Source organism: Octodon degus, unplaced genomic scaffold, assembly GCF_000260255.1.
Source record: "Octodon degus isolate 3935 unplaced genomic scaffold, OctDeg1.0 scaffold00070, whole genome shotgun sequence".
Classification (NCBI taxonomy): Eukaryota; Metazoa; Chordata; class Mammalia; order Rodentia; family Octodontidae; genus Octodon; species Octodon degus.
The window spans coordinates 6150214-6166165 of NW_004524646.1; the positions used below are offsets into that span (position 1 = coordinate 6150214).

The 15952-nt window shown below is 49.3% G+C and overlaps 1 protein-coding gene across 4 annotated transcripts in view; it reads right to left on the minus strand.

Annotated features, from left to right (window-relative positions):
- The window catches only part of Rin3 (Ras and Rab interactor 3), a 133528-nt gene that overhangs the window by 63696 nt on the left and 53880 nt on the right, over window positions 1-15952 (minus strand). For 3 of the 4 annotated variants that reach the window (XM_023719652.1, XM_012515583.2, XM_023719651.1), the window contains exon 3: window positions 13466-13583. The exons of the other annotated variant lie outside the window; for it this stretch is intronic. In XM_023719652.1, the coding sequence (XP_023575420.1) occupies window positions 13466-13583 (118 nt within the window). The remainder of the gene's footprint in view (window positions 1-13465; window positions 13584-15952) is intronic. 4 annotated transcript variants of the gene reach the window in all.

Below are 15952 nucleotides of genomic sequence, written 5' to 3' on the forward strand. Positions count from 1 at the left end.
CTTAGCTGCAGAATGGAGAACACAGTACCTGTTCAGCTAAACTGAACACCACACACTCCCTGCCACACAGCAGATCCCCAGTGACGAGCCAAAGGCTGAGCAAGAATTAGCTTTCAGGGCCTAGATACAGGGGGGCTGGGCGTCAATTGGAGAACTCTCCTTTTGTGGGTACCAAGGGCAAGCCCTGGTCTGGGACCTATATTAACAGGACATTTTAGAAGGGAAAGAGAGATTTCCCTTTCTGGAATGTTCTACTCATGTAGTAAGTTCCCTGAAAATTGCCTTTGTAAAACTCAAGATGGAGACAGCAAAGAAGCAGTATGAATTATCCACTGATCCTGGATGGATAAGGTGAGATGGGCACAAAGAGCCACGGAAGACATCATGCTCTGGTTCTGTTTAAGTTCTCATCTCCAGTTTCCTCCCTGAAGTTTGGGCAGAAAGGAGAAGTTGGTGGAATAGGTGTAATAGCATGGGTTCCCCAGAGGCCAGCTGAGCTCTTTGGATGCTGAGCAACATGTATTTTCCTAGGTTGTGGAGAGGCTTTCTTTCTTTCTTTCTTTTTTTTTTTTTTGGCGGAACTGGGGATTGAACTCAGATCCTTGCGTTTGCCAGTCAAGTGCTTATCCTACTGAACCATCTACCTGGTCCCCAGAAGGCAGGGCGGGGGCTCGAACCTGCGAGATCGCGCTATAGAGCCTGATGCGTAAACCGCTATGCTATCTCTCCAGCTAGGCTTTCTAATCTAGGTGCATGTGACATTTGAGTTAAGAAAATGTGTAGACCTTTCTGTCCAGGACATTTTGCATCTATTTCTGGCCAGGTAAAGTCAGGGGGTACCTTCTCCAGGAAGCTCAGAGACATTGGGCAACTTCATAAGATCACACAGTAAATTACTGGGGGAGCCCAAAGGTAATCCAATTCACTGACATCCACCAGACTCTCACTGGCTTGAATGCTACTCAGCCTTCATTGGGTGAAGCTGCCTGGAACTCTCCAAGCAAAACAAATCTGGGAAGTGGACCAAAGGTGCTCAGAGATAACAGTCAACTTTCTTTTAGGAAAACTCTCCAGAACTGAGTCTCCTAGGAATGTCTCCTTAAAAGCTCTTGGGCAATCTGCCCAGCACAAGCTGGGCCTTGGTGCAGGGATGTGAGAAACACAGAACATTCACAGAAGCCCTGGGCCTTATTTTTTCCTCTTGCTCACCTCTGCTCAGCCATCCAAGCAAGCTTTTGTTCTATTTTATTTCAAGAGAGGGTCTCCCTATGCAGTTTAGGCTTGAACTCTCAGTGATCCTCCTGCCTCTGCCTCCCAAGTGCTGGGGTTACAGGTGTGTCCTATCATGCCTGGCTCCAAGTGAGCTTTTTAAGGACAGACTCTGATCAAGTTCCATATCTGTGCCTGCGAAGGGACCTTTGCTGAATGCTACCTGTGCAGCTCTCTCCTTGCCTCTGTCACTCAGCTCATTTTGACAAGAGCCCTGGCCACATTGTCCAACACCGTCTTCTCTGCCCCAACCCTGGCCAGACATAAACTTGAAGCTGTGGACCTATTTTATCACCATAACTCAATAGGTGTGAAGTATATAGATGTATGAATGAATGAATGAATGAACATAGTATTCAGAGCACTCTTGGTCATCTGCCAAAGTTTGCAAATGTTCATAATTTTTTTTTTTTTTTTTTTGGTCTGCTCTAACAACTTTCTTGGAGCTATCATGAACCTCCCTGCATGGCTGACAAAAGTAACCAGTAGTCAAGTATCTTGTGTTACTTTCCAGAGCTAATTAAGGCAGAAAATAAAATATGAAGCCAAGTTCTATTTTTTTTTCTAACATACGCAGTCAGTGCTATGGATTTCCCTCTAGGACTGCTTTCACTGCATCTTACATATTTTAATAAATTGTTTTCCTTTCCATTTCCTTCAAGCTATTTTTAAATTTCTCCTGAGATTTCTTCTTGGATTCACATGTCATTTGGGTGCATTGCTTGATCTCCAGGTACTTTTGCTTTTGCCACTCTGACTGCTAGTGATTTCTAGTTGGACTCCACTGTGCTCAGACCACATCCTTTCGTTGTTTCACATTTCTTAAGGCCTTCTGGCCCCGAAGGTGATCTCTTTTGGTGATGGTTCCACGTGAGCATGAGGAGAATGTGCCCGTACTAAATGAAGTGGTCTCCACACGTCCAGCACACCCAGTAATAGAAGCGGTTGTTGAGTCCAACTACCCCCTGACGGATCTTTTGCCTGCTGAATCTGTCCATGTCTGATACAGGTGAGTTGAAGCTCTAAGCTAGACCAGTGGATGCATCTATTTCTCTTTGTATCCCACCAGTTTTTTTAAAAAATTTTATTTATTTATTTATTTATTGATTTATTTGTGTGTGTGTGTGTGTGTGTGTGTGTGTGTGTGACCAGCTCAGCCCACCAGGGGTCGGGGCTGGCTGGCATGTGGTGCTGGTGGATCGAACCCAGGTCCTTGTGCTTTGCTAAGCTTGTTCCAAGTAGGTGCTTTAGACCACTGAGCCATCTCACCAGCCCATCCCACCAGTTTTTGCAAATGTTTTAAAGTTCTGTTGTTAGGTGTGGACACACCAAGTATTGTCATGTGTTCTTGGAGAACTGCCCTTTTATCATGATATAACATACCTCTTTACCTTGATAACTTTGCTTGCTCTGAAGTCTATCTAAAATTGAATAGTCACTTCTGCTTTCTTTTGATTAGGATTAGCACGATATACCTTTCTCCATCCATTCACTTTTAATGTAGAAGTGTCTTTAAATTTAAAGTGGGCTTCTTGTAGACAACATATAGTTGAGTCTTGCTTTTTGATTCACTCTGAGCAGATTGTCTTTTAATTGGTATATTTAGACCATTGACATTCAAAGTCATTATTGACATGGTTGGATTGACATCTACCAAACCTGCATTGATACCAATCATTTTCTATTTGTGTCCTTTTTAGTCATGTTTTTTATCTTTCACTATTTTTTTCTGATTTTGTGATTTTAACTGGATATTTTATATGAGTACTTCTTCCCTCTTAGAACAAGGTATAGTTTTTTTCTGAATTTTTTTTTCTAGTACCAGGAATGGTTCTTTTTTTAAATTCATGTATTTGGTACACAATCTCACTATGCGACTCTGACTTGTAGTGATCCTCCTGTCTCAGCCTCCTTAGCTGGCTCAGCTTGCCTGGGGGTGGGGCAGGTGCAGCATGTGCTACAGGAGATTGAACCCTAGTCCCCAGTCCTGCTTGCCAGGCAGGCATTTAGACCACTGAGCTATCTCCCCAGCCAGGAATACCTGTTTTTTTTTTTTTTTTTTTTTTCCAGATGCCTTCAGGACAGGTTTGGCTGGCTTGAGTTGTAGGGATCCAACCACAGCAATCTGAGCCTGACTGCCTTGTTGAAGCAGCCACTTAAAGAACTGAGCTAAGGGGCAGGCCCCCGTGGAATAGCTGTTTTTAAGAGAGTTATTTTTAAGTTATTCTAGTGGTTGTTTTAGAGATTACAAGTTATATAACAAGTCATCCAAGTACACTTTCGAATGACATCATACTTGACAGGGAATGTGAGTACCTTCTAATAAGAAAATACCCTTAAATTTGCCTTCCCATCCCTTGTCCTTGCTGTCACTCTCTTTGCTTTTACATGAGCATACCTATGCTACATACATATAATACATACATACATGCATGTAATCAGGTACATTGTTGCAGTTATTATTTTGTACAAGTTGTCTGTTAGCTCAATTAAGAATAAGAAAGTTTTTATTTCATCTTCACTTTTCCCTTTATTACTTTCTTCATGTAAATTTCAATTCCCTAAAGAAATCTTAACATTTATGCAACAGCTCTCATGCAACAAATTCCTTCACTATTTGCCTGTCTGAGAAAGCATTTCTCCTACATTTTTCAAGGATAATTTTGCAGGGTTCAAAATTTTCAACTGGTGTTTATTTGTTTAATTCTGTGAATATATTTTTTAGTTTACTTTTTATTTCTTATTTTAGATATAAGGTCTCACTACGCAGCTCTGACTCATAACGATCCTCTTGCCTCAGCCTCCCCGGCACTGGGATTACAGGCATGCATCCCCATGCTCGGTTTCAGTGGCCAGCATGATATGTGGTACCAGGGATCAAACTTGGGTTCTCGCACTTGCTAGGCAGGCACTTATGCCACCAAGATGTCTCCCCAGCCCCACTGTTTTAAATATTTCATACCATTCTTTTAATTGCATGGCAGGAATTTTCCTTTATAGCTTTCTGTAGTTTAAAAATGGTATAATTAGATTAGTTGATTTTTTTTGGGGGGGGGATATTTGTCCTTTCAGCGTCCTCTGACTTCCTATAATCTGGTTTGGCAGCTAATGTTAATTTGGGGGAAATTCTCAGTTGTTATTGTTTAGGACACATCTCCTCTTCCTCTCCCTTTGTCCCCCTTCTGGTATTCCACTGTGCGTGCGTGTGTGTGTGTGTGTGTGTGTGTGTGTGTGTGTGTGTGAGAGAGAGAGAGAGAGAGAGAGAGAGAGAGAGAGAGAGAGAGAGAGAGGGTCCTTCCCAGCTGCTCCCCCAGCCCTACAACACCCTGCTCTGGTTCTGGCAGTTTCTTCCGCTTGCCTTTCACATCAGTGGTGCCTGCAGATCCGCACTCGGGCTCAGCGGATGCTCCTTTGTCTGCCGGGTGCAGTCTGCCCCATGCCCCTCCAAGGTAGCCCTCATTTGAGTTTCTGTGCTTTGAGCTCTAGCCCTTCCTCTTGGTTTTCTTGGAATCTCCATCTCTCTGCCTACATTGCCCATTTGCTCTTGTGTGCTGTCGACTTTGTCCATCAGAGCCCTGGGCACCTTAATCACAGCTGTTTTAAATTCTTGCTCTTGTAATCCCCACAGCTCTGCATGGATGCTTATGTTCTAATGCTTATTCCATCTCCAGAGCATGCATGTGCCTTGGCATGTTTTCCTGATGACCCAGCACAATACCATAGATTACAGGGGCTGCTGTGAACAGGGCTTTAGTGAGGTGGTGGCGACAGAATTTTGTGGGCCTGTAAGTCTTAGTGCTGTATGGATCTGGGGTCTGGACCCCGAATTTACAAGTGCCTCTTGACATCCTCCCTTTTCTCTGGGATGGCTGGAATGAGTTAGACTTGGGCATGTCCCTCCTCCTAGGTGAGCAATTCTCTGATAAAAATACCTGCAGGTCAGGCTCCATTGAAGTATTCTCATGAGGGTAGGTCTTACAGAAGAACAGAATACTCCAGCGTATCCCAACAGCTCCTTTTCCCCTTGCCCTGGCGGGAGCACCAAGAAATCTCTAGTTGAGATTCTCTGGGAGAACACAATGTAGCTCCTGCTGGTGAAACTGGCACAGATGCAAAATCTCCCACTGTCGGATCCCCAACACCCCTTACACTGAGCCTCCCGCCCTCTGTGACTTCACTGGGCTTCCCCACCTTCAAGATGGCACCTGGAAGTTTTTGTTTGTGGGTTTCTGCTCTGGGAGGTGATGGCTCTCTGCACTGGCCTGTTACCTCTCCAATGTGGGGTGCAGCCGCCTATCCTGTGATCCCATTTCTCTGCAAAATTCAGAAGAATGGTTGTTTTTGTTTGCTCAGCCTTTTACTTGTTTCGAGGTTGGAATGGCTACCTTCAGCTTCTTATATGCCAGGTAGGATCAAAACCAGGTTTTCTAACCCTCAGACCCATGTTGCTGGGAAAGGATCAGTTAGGGATGGAGGAGAGATGAGTAGTGTTTGTGCACAGTGCTAGGAACTGAACCTAGAGTTTTGCTAAACACATGCTCTTCTACCAAGCTCCACCTTCAGCCCATACACGTAATGTTTTAGGAGCACATATGAGGAGCCAGGCGCCAGCACACAGAGGTCCAGTGAATCACCTCCGACTCTCAGTCCTTCGCGTAGCCGAGGAAGGCAAGGCCCAGTGAGGCAGAGCATGCAGTGGGAGTGCCAAGATTTCACAACAGAAGAAAGCAAACAGGTAGGGTTTGAGTTTGGGCCCCTGGATTCCGAAGTGGATCCTCTTGGTCCTCCAGCTTAGGCTGTCTCTCCGCGCAGTAGCAAGGTGTTAGCACCCAGCTGATTAAGGATCCTGTACTCACTGGGCGGCCACAGTGAGCCCTGCCCTCTGCTGGGTTATGAGGGTCACAGGTCTTGCCAGACACAAACCTAACCAGAAGAAGCCTCCAGTCTGGGTGGAGAAAGGAGGTGTGAAAACATGAGTCACAGGATGAAGAGGACAGAGACCAGATCAAGAGGCGCACAGAGAGCACCCGAGGCAGAGGACAGAGCGTGTGGCTGGTGCAGGGGTGGAGAACAAATGTGGTAGCCATTAAGGGGGGAGAGAGATGGGGTTTCAGTTCCAGATGGTAACATAGGGACTGTCACTCCTCCAAGAGGCCGCTGAACTATGATGTCCAGGGAGAGATGGCTCCAAACAGGCAAGAACACCCAAGAAATGGGCCGTGAAAACTTTCCTGCCCAGCTATACAGCCTTAGAGAGGAGGGCCTGGGTGAGCAGTGGGCCCCGGAGGATGCTGGTGGCTGTAGACCAGGGACCCCGCCCCGCGCTGCCTGACAGCCCACCACGTAACGTTAGGCCGGGGGCTTTCCTCCCTGCTGAGACGCACACACCCCTGGCAGACAGCATTACTTTATGGCAATGTTAGACTTTCATAACAAGTAGAAGTCAGTTCATTGAGTAGAGAATTTCCAAGTTTCAGGTTTTCAGGGAGGGAGGCAGAATTGGCGAAAGCCCCATAGGTGCTCCCAGAGGCAAGTGCTGCCTACCTTACACGTTGCTGTTGCTATCATGTGAATATCAGTGACCCCCAATATTCGTATGTTCAAACCTAACCACAGAATTAAAGCACGGGGTCTTTTGGAGGTGATTTAATCATGAGGCTTCTACCCTTATGAGTGGTTTTTGTGTCCGAATAAAAGTGCACTATGGATTGAATTCAGGCCAGTGAGAGGTGGGCTTGCTAGGAGACACTGAGGCCATGGGGGCTCCTATTTGTCAACAGGATTAGGGCTTTTATTTAATTTTATAGCGCAGGGCCCAAATCCAGGGTCAGGACTGCTGTACCACCGTGCCGCATCTCCTTTACCCAGCCTCCTGCTCCTTGGCCCACCTGCCTTCTGCCGCAAGAGCACACAGCACCCTTCTTTCTGCAGGGCACTTGAGCTGCAAGGCACCATCTTGGGAGCAGAGAGCAGCTGCCACTACAGGATACAGCCTATGGGTGACTTAGCCTGGGACTGCTTGGCCTCCAGAACTGTGAGAAATAAGTTTCTGTGCTTTATAAATTACCCAGCTCCGGGTCTTGTGCTACAGGAGAACAAACTGCTTCAGACACATGCTGCCCACACCTACAGCTCTCTGGACACTGTCGGTAGTCACGCTTCAAAGAGGGGTGGCTTACAGAGGTCTGAAGATCCCTAAAACAATGCAGTCAAGCTACTTCCTCTTCCACAGGTTTTCTGAAGCTTCAAAGTCCCTGAAGGTGGCAGTCCATGCACACTCAGACCAGGGCCACCCGTGACGCCAGCGCACACCCTTCATCTTCCTCTTGCCCTGAAGATCCTGTGCTCTGGATCTTTCTCCATCTCTGTCAAAGCCTCTTCCTGTGTCCAGTTCTCTCAGAGCAAAACAAGCTCTTCCCTGTCCTCATCTCCCAGAGCAGCATCTCAGCAGTACTGTCTCAGGAAGCCTTGACTCGCCCAGGGCTCCCTTCCTGTGGCAGCGACCACAGCAGGGTCCACCGCTTTCCTCAGCTCCCATCGCTGATCCTGGCAGTGACCCAGGCCCCTGCCTTTGCTCCCTTCCTCTGTCCTGGCAGCCATGTGCTTCTAAAATGCCGAACTCACTGGGCCACCTTCTGCTGAAAACCTTTGTGTGGCTTCCCACAGTGTTCAAACCCCTAATACCTCTGGGGGGCTGTCACAGCCCTTGGTAGCCTGGCTGAGCCCCACCTCTGGGGCTCACTCTTACCTCCTCTTCTGATCCTTCACCTCTACAGATTCTCTTTGTAGCCTTTAAGCCTCAGTGAGGGCTGTAGCCTTAACTTCTTATGCCCGTTCCCTAACTTCAGCTCACAGCTATTCCTCCACCTCCAAGGCCTGAAGAAGCCTGCATTAATCTTGCTTAGTCAAGAGCAACCAGTGTAGCTGTCTTCAAGTGTACACTTACATTCTACTCTTTAAGGTGACCTGGATTGTATTTGTGGCAAAGCGTGCGTGCGTGCGTGCGTGCGTGTGTGTGTGTGTGTGTGTGTGTGTCCCATGTCAGGGTCATGTTCTAGTGAACTTATTAGAAGTGTCTTCCCTTAGAAGCCATTCAGCACATATTTAACTAGGTGCAAAGTCTTTGAAATGTTTAATGACACAGAGAAAGCTCATTAAAAATGTTTAAGTGGAAAATAACAACAGCTAAAATCCGTATGCGTTGCTATGACTCAAAATTCATTATAAGAAGAAATTCACCAAAGATTGATGATAAAATCCTTGGAAATTAAATTGTCCCACATCTTGGTCCGGCCTCAGGTTTGGAAGCTGAAAAGGGAGAAAGCCAAACACGAAACAAACTGGTTATTTTGGCCCAAACCTCTTTGGGTAAGAATCAACGTGAGATGCATGAGCTTCGCAGAGGCGTTCTCCGGAGGCCCGGCAGCACAGGAAGTGAGGGGTCTGGAGGTGTGAGTTATGAGTTGCTAATTATAACTACTCATTGGTAGTGACACTTATACACATGGGCAGGCGGGAGCTTTCTCCCGTGAACGTCTCCACTTAGAGATGAAGTGGGTGGTCTTCAGGTCTGCCTGACAACGCTGGCCCAAGCCCCCCACGCACTCACCGCCTAGCTCTCACTCATCAATCTCTCCAACGGCTGTGTTAGACATGTCCCCACTTCATAGACACGGAAACTAATGTCACATGAATAAAATCTTTCAACCTTCCAAAGGTCATGTTCTCACAAAAAGCTCAAGCTCACAGGAATGCAAGCTCCATCATGATATGCTCAACACTTTCTTTCCGTGGAACGAGCAAGAGGGTGTCTTCTCTGAGCCACGTCCTCTTTTAATAATCAAAGGCAAATCTCACATTTTGACGACCTTAACATATTTTGATTTACATACAGGTTAAATTCCACTCTAGGACAATGGTTCAATTGGTGATGGTGAAATGCAAGAACACAAATGGAAATCAAGGGCCTCCTGGGTGGCACTGTGCCCTGCTCTTGCGCACAGATCTCTGCTGCCCAGAGACTCACCTAGAATCTGTCCCTTCCCTGGCTTCAAGGTCGTCCACCAGTCCTGATGAGCACAGCCTTCACCACACCAATCCGGAGACAGCTCCCCTCCCTGGTACAGACGTATCTACCAAGTCCAACTGCCTGACCTAAAGTCAGACTCTGAGCGTGGGACATTTGTGCTGGGGGAGAACGCCTCTCCTCTGAGCTGGGCAGACAGCCCCTTGCAAGCCTGGGGTCAGCTGGGGGGTGGGAGTGGGGCTGTGCTCAGGCCCTGCATGCTGGCGGCTCACTTGTGGGGCCAGACCACGCTGCCGGCCAGTGTCTCGTGGTTCTTCTTCCAGGGATGGGGCCGACTGGTTTTCTTTTTTCTTAGTAGTCAGAAGAAAAACGCTGTTCCGGGAATACAACATTGCCAACACTCCAAAGCACATTAGTGAAAAGTAGTAGGAACTGAGCATTCTTAATCCAGAAATCTGAAATCCAGCATATTCCAAAATCCAAAACTTACTGAGTGATACCATGTGTGGAAAATTCCACACCTGACCCCCTGTGGTGAATCAGAATCAAGTTGTAGGTAAACTAAAAATACTGTATAAAATCGACTTCAGGCTATGTGTATATGAAACAAATGAATTTCATGTTAAGACACAGGTCTCATTTCTCAAAATGTCTCCCTATTTATGTATAAATATTCTAAAATTCTGAAAAAGTCACTTCTGGTCCCACAGGAGGGATTCTCAGCATATGTTGAGTACCCTCCTGGCCAGGTGGTTCACTTCAGCCACAAAAGGGCAGGGCCAACACGAAGAAGCTGGCCCAACCGCCACCATCCAGTATCTTGTTCTTTAGACTCTGTACCCCATCTCCATGCCAGCACCCCTTCCCTTGGTTCTCTGGATCCTTCCCCAAAGCACTGCTTGGTCAGCGGAGTTGCTCCCCGTCCTGGCTGGTCACCAGTGCACATCCTCTCCTGTTGGCCTGGCCACGTGACTTGTGTGAGCCCGTGACGTGTGAAGCGGACTGCGTCTGCCTTCTCTGAGCGGAAGCCTCACAGTCTTCACGGAATTTTGCCTCCTGCCTCCTTCCTGAATGCTGGTGGCTCCCCTCCTGGGCAGGGGGACGGCAAACCACCCCACCCCCAGAGACAGATGGGAGCCAGGCCCTCAGCTACACTTCAGGGGACGATGGTGTAAAGAACTCAGCCAGCGGCTCACATGAGTAATACACTCATGCTACTGACTGGCTCAGGGCTTTTCAGAGAAACTCTGCACAAGAAACAGGATGCTCAAGCGCAAAGATTGTTGAAGGGAGTCGTTTCCTGTTCAGAGCAGAGCATGGTGCCAAAGAGGAGGCTGACCACTCGCTTTTGGGACATCCCCTGGGTCCTTCCCTTGCCTCCACTCTGTATGGGGAACCCGAAGACAAGGCTTGGGTCTCTCCCTTTCTCACTTCCTCCTCAGCCCCTCCCTGCAGCAGCCACCACAGCCACGGCGGCTCCACTCCTAGAAACTCTGGCCACTCCTTGCAGTGGCCCTTGAGGGAGGCACCCTCAGTGACCCCTCTCACAGACAAGGTCTTTACTGAGGATGGGAGAGGTAGGGGCTGCTGCCTGGGGTCACACAGGTCATGAGAGATAGAGCTGGGGTTCCAACAGAGTGGGTAGCTTCCACACCTGCACAGATCCTGATGCTGAGGAGAACGGGCCGGAGCAGGAGAGAGCCACAGGGTGGGGGGAGCATGGAGCTGACAGCACAAAGAAACAAAGCCCAGGCTGCTTTAAGGGAGAGGCTGGGGTTCGCCTGTGGTGGAAGAAGGGCTGGGGAGCAGCAAGGAGTATAACAAGGAAGCGAAGTAAGACACCAGCAAACGCGCAGAGGGCACCTCATGCTCACGCTGAATGCACATGAATCAGGACTGCAAGAGTTTGGGCGCTGGTTTGGTTCTGATGATCTCCTCAGCAAGGTTGAACACTAGACATTAAACAATTTTACAACAGAAAATGAGATTCTATGACACAGCCCTGAGAGGAAGACAAGACCTTAGAGAAATAAGCTCTTTCCTTCCCCGAGTCCCTGGTTTGTCCCAAAACTTCTTTACTCCACCAAGCTAATCAACTCCTGGCCTTTCTCCCAGCCTCCTCTGTGCACCTCCTTGTAAAATCCAGTCTTAGCAAGGCACTGCCTGGCCAATTCAGCAAGGGACAATTCCCTCTACCCTTGCTGTCTGCATATCTGATCAGAGCTTCCGGTCCTCTGCCTTCCCCAGGCCTGACCACCCCAGCCTTCAGTGAGAACCCTGTTAGATCATTTTAGCCAGAATCATTCTCTAACCTCAGTTTCTTCTGAGTTACTCTCCATCTGTTGGCCCCCACCCTCTTCTTTGGCTATAAATTCTTTCTTGTTCACACTGAATTCAAAATTGGCCAGTTCTACGCTGAGTTCCCTCTTTCTCCTGATGCAATGCTTGTGAACAAAATCTGTTATTACTCCTGTAGCTACTGACCAGCTCTGGCTTTCTTTTCACAAGATCCTAATTAGAAATGAAGCACAGAAACCTGATAAGTTACCTCTGGGAGTGTGTCCCATTTGGGAGAAGAGGCCTGCAATGGAGGACCCTGAAGGGCTAGAGGGGATCATGGGAGACACAGAAGAGCTGAACCTGAGGCAGGCTGAGGGTGCAGCTTTGTTCCCCTGGATTTGCTCCAGGAAGCCTTCGGGTGGCCTGGCCTTGCTCAGTACTGCCTCCTCTCTCAGCCACCCTAGTAACGGTGCTGACATTTAAGGGATCAGTTGGCCCCTGGCTTCCTAAATGAATACAGGTAACAAGGGCCTGGAGTTAAGTCCTAGAGAACCTGGCTGTTCTCCAGTCACTGGCTCCTGTAGTCTATAAGAAGATGGGCTGCAGGTCACCTCTCAGGGGGATACAAACACACCCCAGGTCTGTGAGGTCCCAGGGCCACATGGAGAGAATGTCTTCCCCTCAGAAGTAGACACTTTACACAACTCCATGCCTTTCTGCAGTCACTAGAGGAAACGCTAACGTTCTCCTCTTCCCCTCTGGAAACACACTTTCTTTTCCCCTGGACTCCACAGACAGAGGGATCATTTAAGTTGGCTATAGAAACATACAGTCTTCTCCCCAACCTTACACGCCCAATTCCCTCTTCTCAGTGGGCAGAGTCCTAGTGGGTCACTAGACCAGGCTCTCTGCTTTTTCCTGGGCACAGGGTTGGACTACATTTCCCAGTCTCCCTTGCAGCCAGATGTGGTCCTTACAATGGAATGCAGGCATGGGTACACACCCCTTCTAGGCGGGGACAGTAAGGCCCACCCACAAGCCTCCTCCAGCCTCTTTCCCCTTCTAGCCTATTGGCTCAGATCCCAGCCTGGGACACTGGAGGCTGCATGCTGAGAGCCTTCACCAGCTGAGGTCCTTGAATGATGGTGATGCTTGGATGTGGGCAAACACTGGTATTCTCCAGGTCGAAGCCATTACCCTTGCTGCAGCAGCTGGTGTTCTCTGTGGCCTGACTCATCTGACCGGCATTCTACAGTGTAATTTGGTATTGTCCCTGCCTTCCACCTGTGCCACAACAGTGGGAGGACAGCTGATAGGGTGGACACTGGTATGCATCCAATATATGAAAAAAAAAAATGCATGCACCTTCCAGACCCAGACCAAGTGCTCCTGGTTCTTAGCCATCCTCCCTGAGTCCTCTTGACAGTGACCTGCACTGTGACCTGTTTGATTCTCACAAAGCTCTGTAGGACAAGTAGGGTGGTGGCTATCATGTCCATTTCACAGAAGAGAAAAGTGAGGCTCAGGAAGTCTAAGCACCATGTCCCTGATCATGGCATGATTGGGTGCCAAGCTGACCTCAGGACTCAGGGGGCCGAGCATTTCCTTTCCTTTTTTTCCTTTTTCTCCAGCATCCTTGTAGTGAGCTAAGAAAAAGAAATTCCACTGTGGCCACGGAGAGGCACCACCAACAAGTCATAGTGAGGGGGAACAGAAATTAACATTGACTTCAGAGTGATAAGCTAAGTTCAGAACAAGCCTGGCCCATCGCATCAGCATTCCCCCTTCTAATTTTAAACACTGAGGCACAGAGAGGAGAGGCTGCGGTTAGTAGGTGCTATCTCTGCTGCTGCTGAGCCAAGCCAGGCTGAGAAAGGCAAGAGTACTTACTTGATTTCTCCTCTCTGATGGGATACTCGAGCACCTGGGAGGAACCACCACTTAGGGATGGGACACGGACGCAGAGCACCAGGCGCTTTAGGCTGCTGTCCCGGCGGACCAGGAACAACTGAAACCAAAGAGAACAGGGCAGTTTGGTGAATGGGAGGTGTATGTGTAGACCAGAAGCTCTACGGTGGGTGGAGGCCTTTGGAAGGTTCCTGAGACAAGGGAGAGGAGGTTAAGCCTCTTCTACCCCAAAAGCCATGCAGCACCTGGCCCACATCCAACAGAGGCTCCTTGAGTCCTGACTTCCCATTTGCCCGCTGGGCAGGTCAACCAAGCCAGTTTTCCTCGGAGGGTGGCACAGACCCAGAATGCATAGGGTGGGAGCTGCAGTGCCTGGGCTTGCTCCTGAGATTCTCTGCATGTGGGGCTACAGCTGGGTGTGAGGTGGGGTCCAGGGACCCCGGGCTTAGAATAGCCCTAGCATAGGGAGGTCACATGGAACCACAATTTTGGATGAATTTCAACCCACTCCCCAGCACACAGCTCTGATGAAAGCTTTGGAAACAATCACAAGTATCAGTTAATTTACATTTTTTCCCCTGTAAAAACAAAAATAGCTAGTACTTGACATGGAGCTCTCTGACAGGAGCTATTACACTTCTTCACATACCTTAACTGGTCCCATCTTCTCACATACCCCATGCTATGAATTTCCCACCATCTCCATTTTACTGAAGAAACTGAGACACTCTCCGATCCTCTCAGGACCCGGTTCCCTCAGGCAGATGCTAGGGCTGAGCCCATCAAACAAGCCCAGGAAGGATAGCCTGGCCAGGGTCTCCAGGTGTTCAGCCCCTGCACTCTGGGACCTGGTGCTACAAGGCTGCTCTGCACAGACCCCACGGCACGGTACTGACAGAGGCTTTCTTCTGCAGCATAATCCTTCAGGCTGACTGAACAATGCCTCCTGGCCCTAGGACACAACTGTTCTTAGTAACCAGTCACTGGTCCAGGTCTGAGCTGGAACCAGCGTCCCCCCGCTCTGCCAGGGCTTCTGCTCTGCTCCTGGAGGACCCCATGGACAGTGCCCTCCCCATAGCAGTCACCAGGAAGGGACGCTCTACTACCCATCACAGACTGTTGGTTTATTGTGTCCATTTCAGTCCCTCCTGGCCCTGCCCATACTTTTCCCTACTTCCCTGTTGACACCTCCTACAATCTCCTCAGGCTCCAGGACACGGCTTCACTTCCACACTCACCCCTAAGTCTCCACGTGCCTGGTCAGTCTACAGGACAAGGAGTGAGGCCCGGATTGCTGAGTGAATGCTGGACAGAGGGTCTCTGAGACCCCACAGGGGGAGGATGTGGCCCTGAGCACGGGAGACTCTGTGGGAGCATTCCCATTAGGCTCCAGGTTCTGCTGCCACTATCACATGTGACCAGTCTTTGTAGCATTATAACTGCTAACACAATATTGTTAGTAAGCATAATAATAGCACTACCATCGACTCCATCACCTGCCACGGACTCCCCGTGCTGCACAATAGTGTACTAGCTCCCATTCCATTTTCTTATTAACTCCACGAGGGGTGCTATGATTATCCCAATGTTTTAGAGGGAGAATTGAGGCAGACGGGGGCAGTAGTGGTGCGGATCACGGAGCAGGGAGTGCTGGGGCTGAGCCTTGAACTCCCGCCCCTGAGCTAGACCCTGGCTGCCATGACCCGCCTTGCCTCATTGTTCGTTTGAGGTCTTGCTCTCTGTGAGTGTGCACAGCCTTGCACCAGCGACAGTGAATCCATTCTTCACGAGCCGTGGTGGGACTGGGACCTGAGTACAGGGGTCCCCCGTTGTGAGCAGGGCGGGCAGGAGGGTTGCTGGCAGTGTGGGGTGCAGCAGGAGCGGACTTCTCTAGCCAGCAGGAGGCCATTCACCGCCAGACGCCCAGGCCAGCCCTTGCTCTCTCTGCGGCCTTGCCGGGGCTCTGCCATGCCTCACGCTGGGTACTAACGTGGACACGAACTGACCCCAGGACACAGCCTGCAGGAAGAGGCTGCTCTGCTGTTCTCCAGGGGTTTGAGCTGCCTCTGCTGCAGCAGTGTGTGGGCCAGCGTGTGTGTGAATGGTGGAGTGTGTGTGTGCAGGTGAGTGGGAGTGTATGTGAGTGTATGTGGGTCGAGTGAGAGTGGGAGTAGGCGTATCCATGTGAGTGGAGGTGAGTGTGGTACAATAAAAAGCTGAGCTCACCCTCGCCCCGATTCCTGGTGCAGAGCTCTATCACCCTCCTGCCCCATGCCCCAAGGGCTGCATTAAGTCTGTCTACCTTAAGGAGCCCTCTTCACAAACCTGGGACCATGCCAGAAGGGCGGTGACTATTACGTCCATTTCACAGAAGAGAAAAGTGAGGCTCGGGGACTCTAAGCACCATGTCCCAGATCATGGCTTGATGGGGTGCCAGGCTGACGTCAGGACCCAGGGGGCCAAGCATTT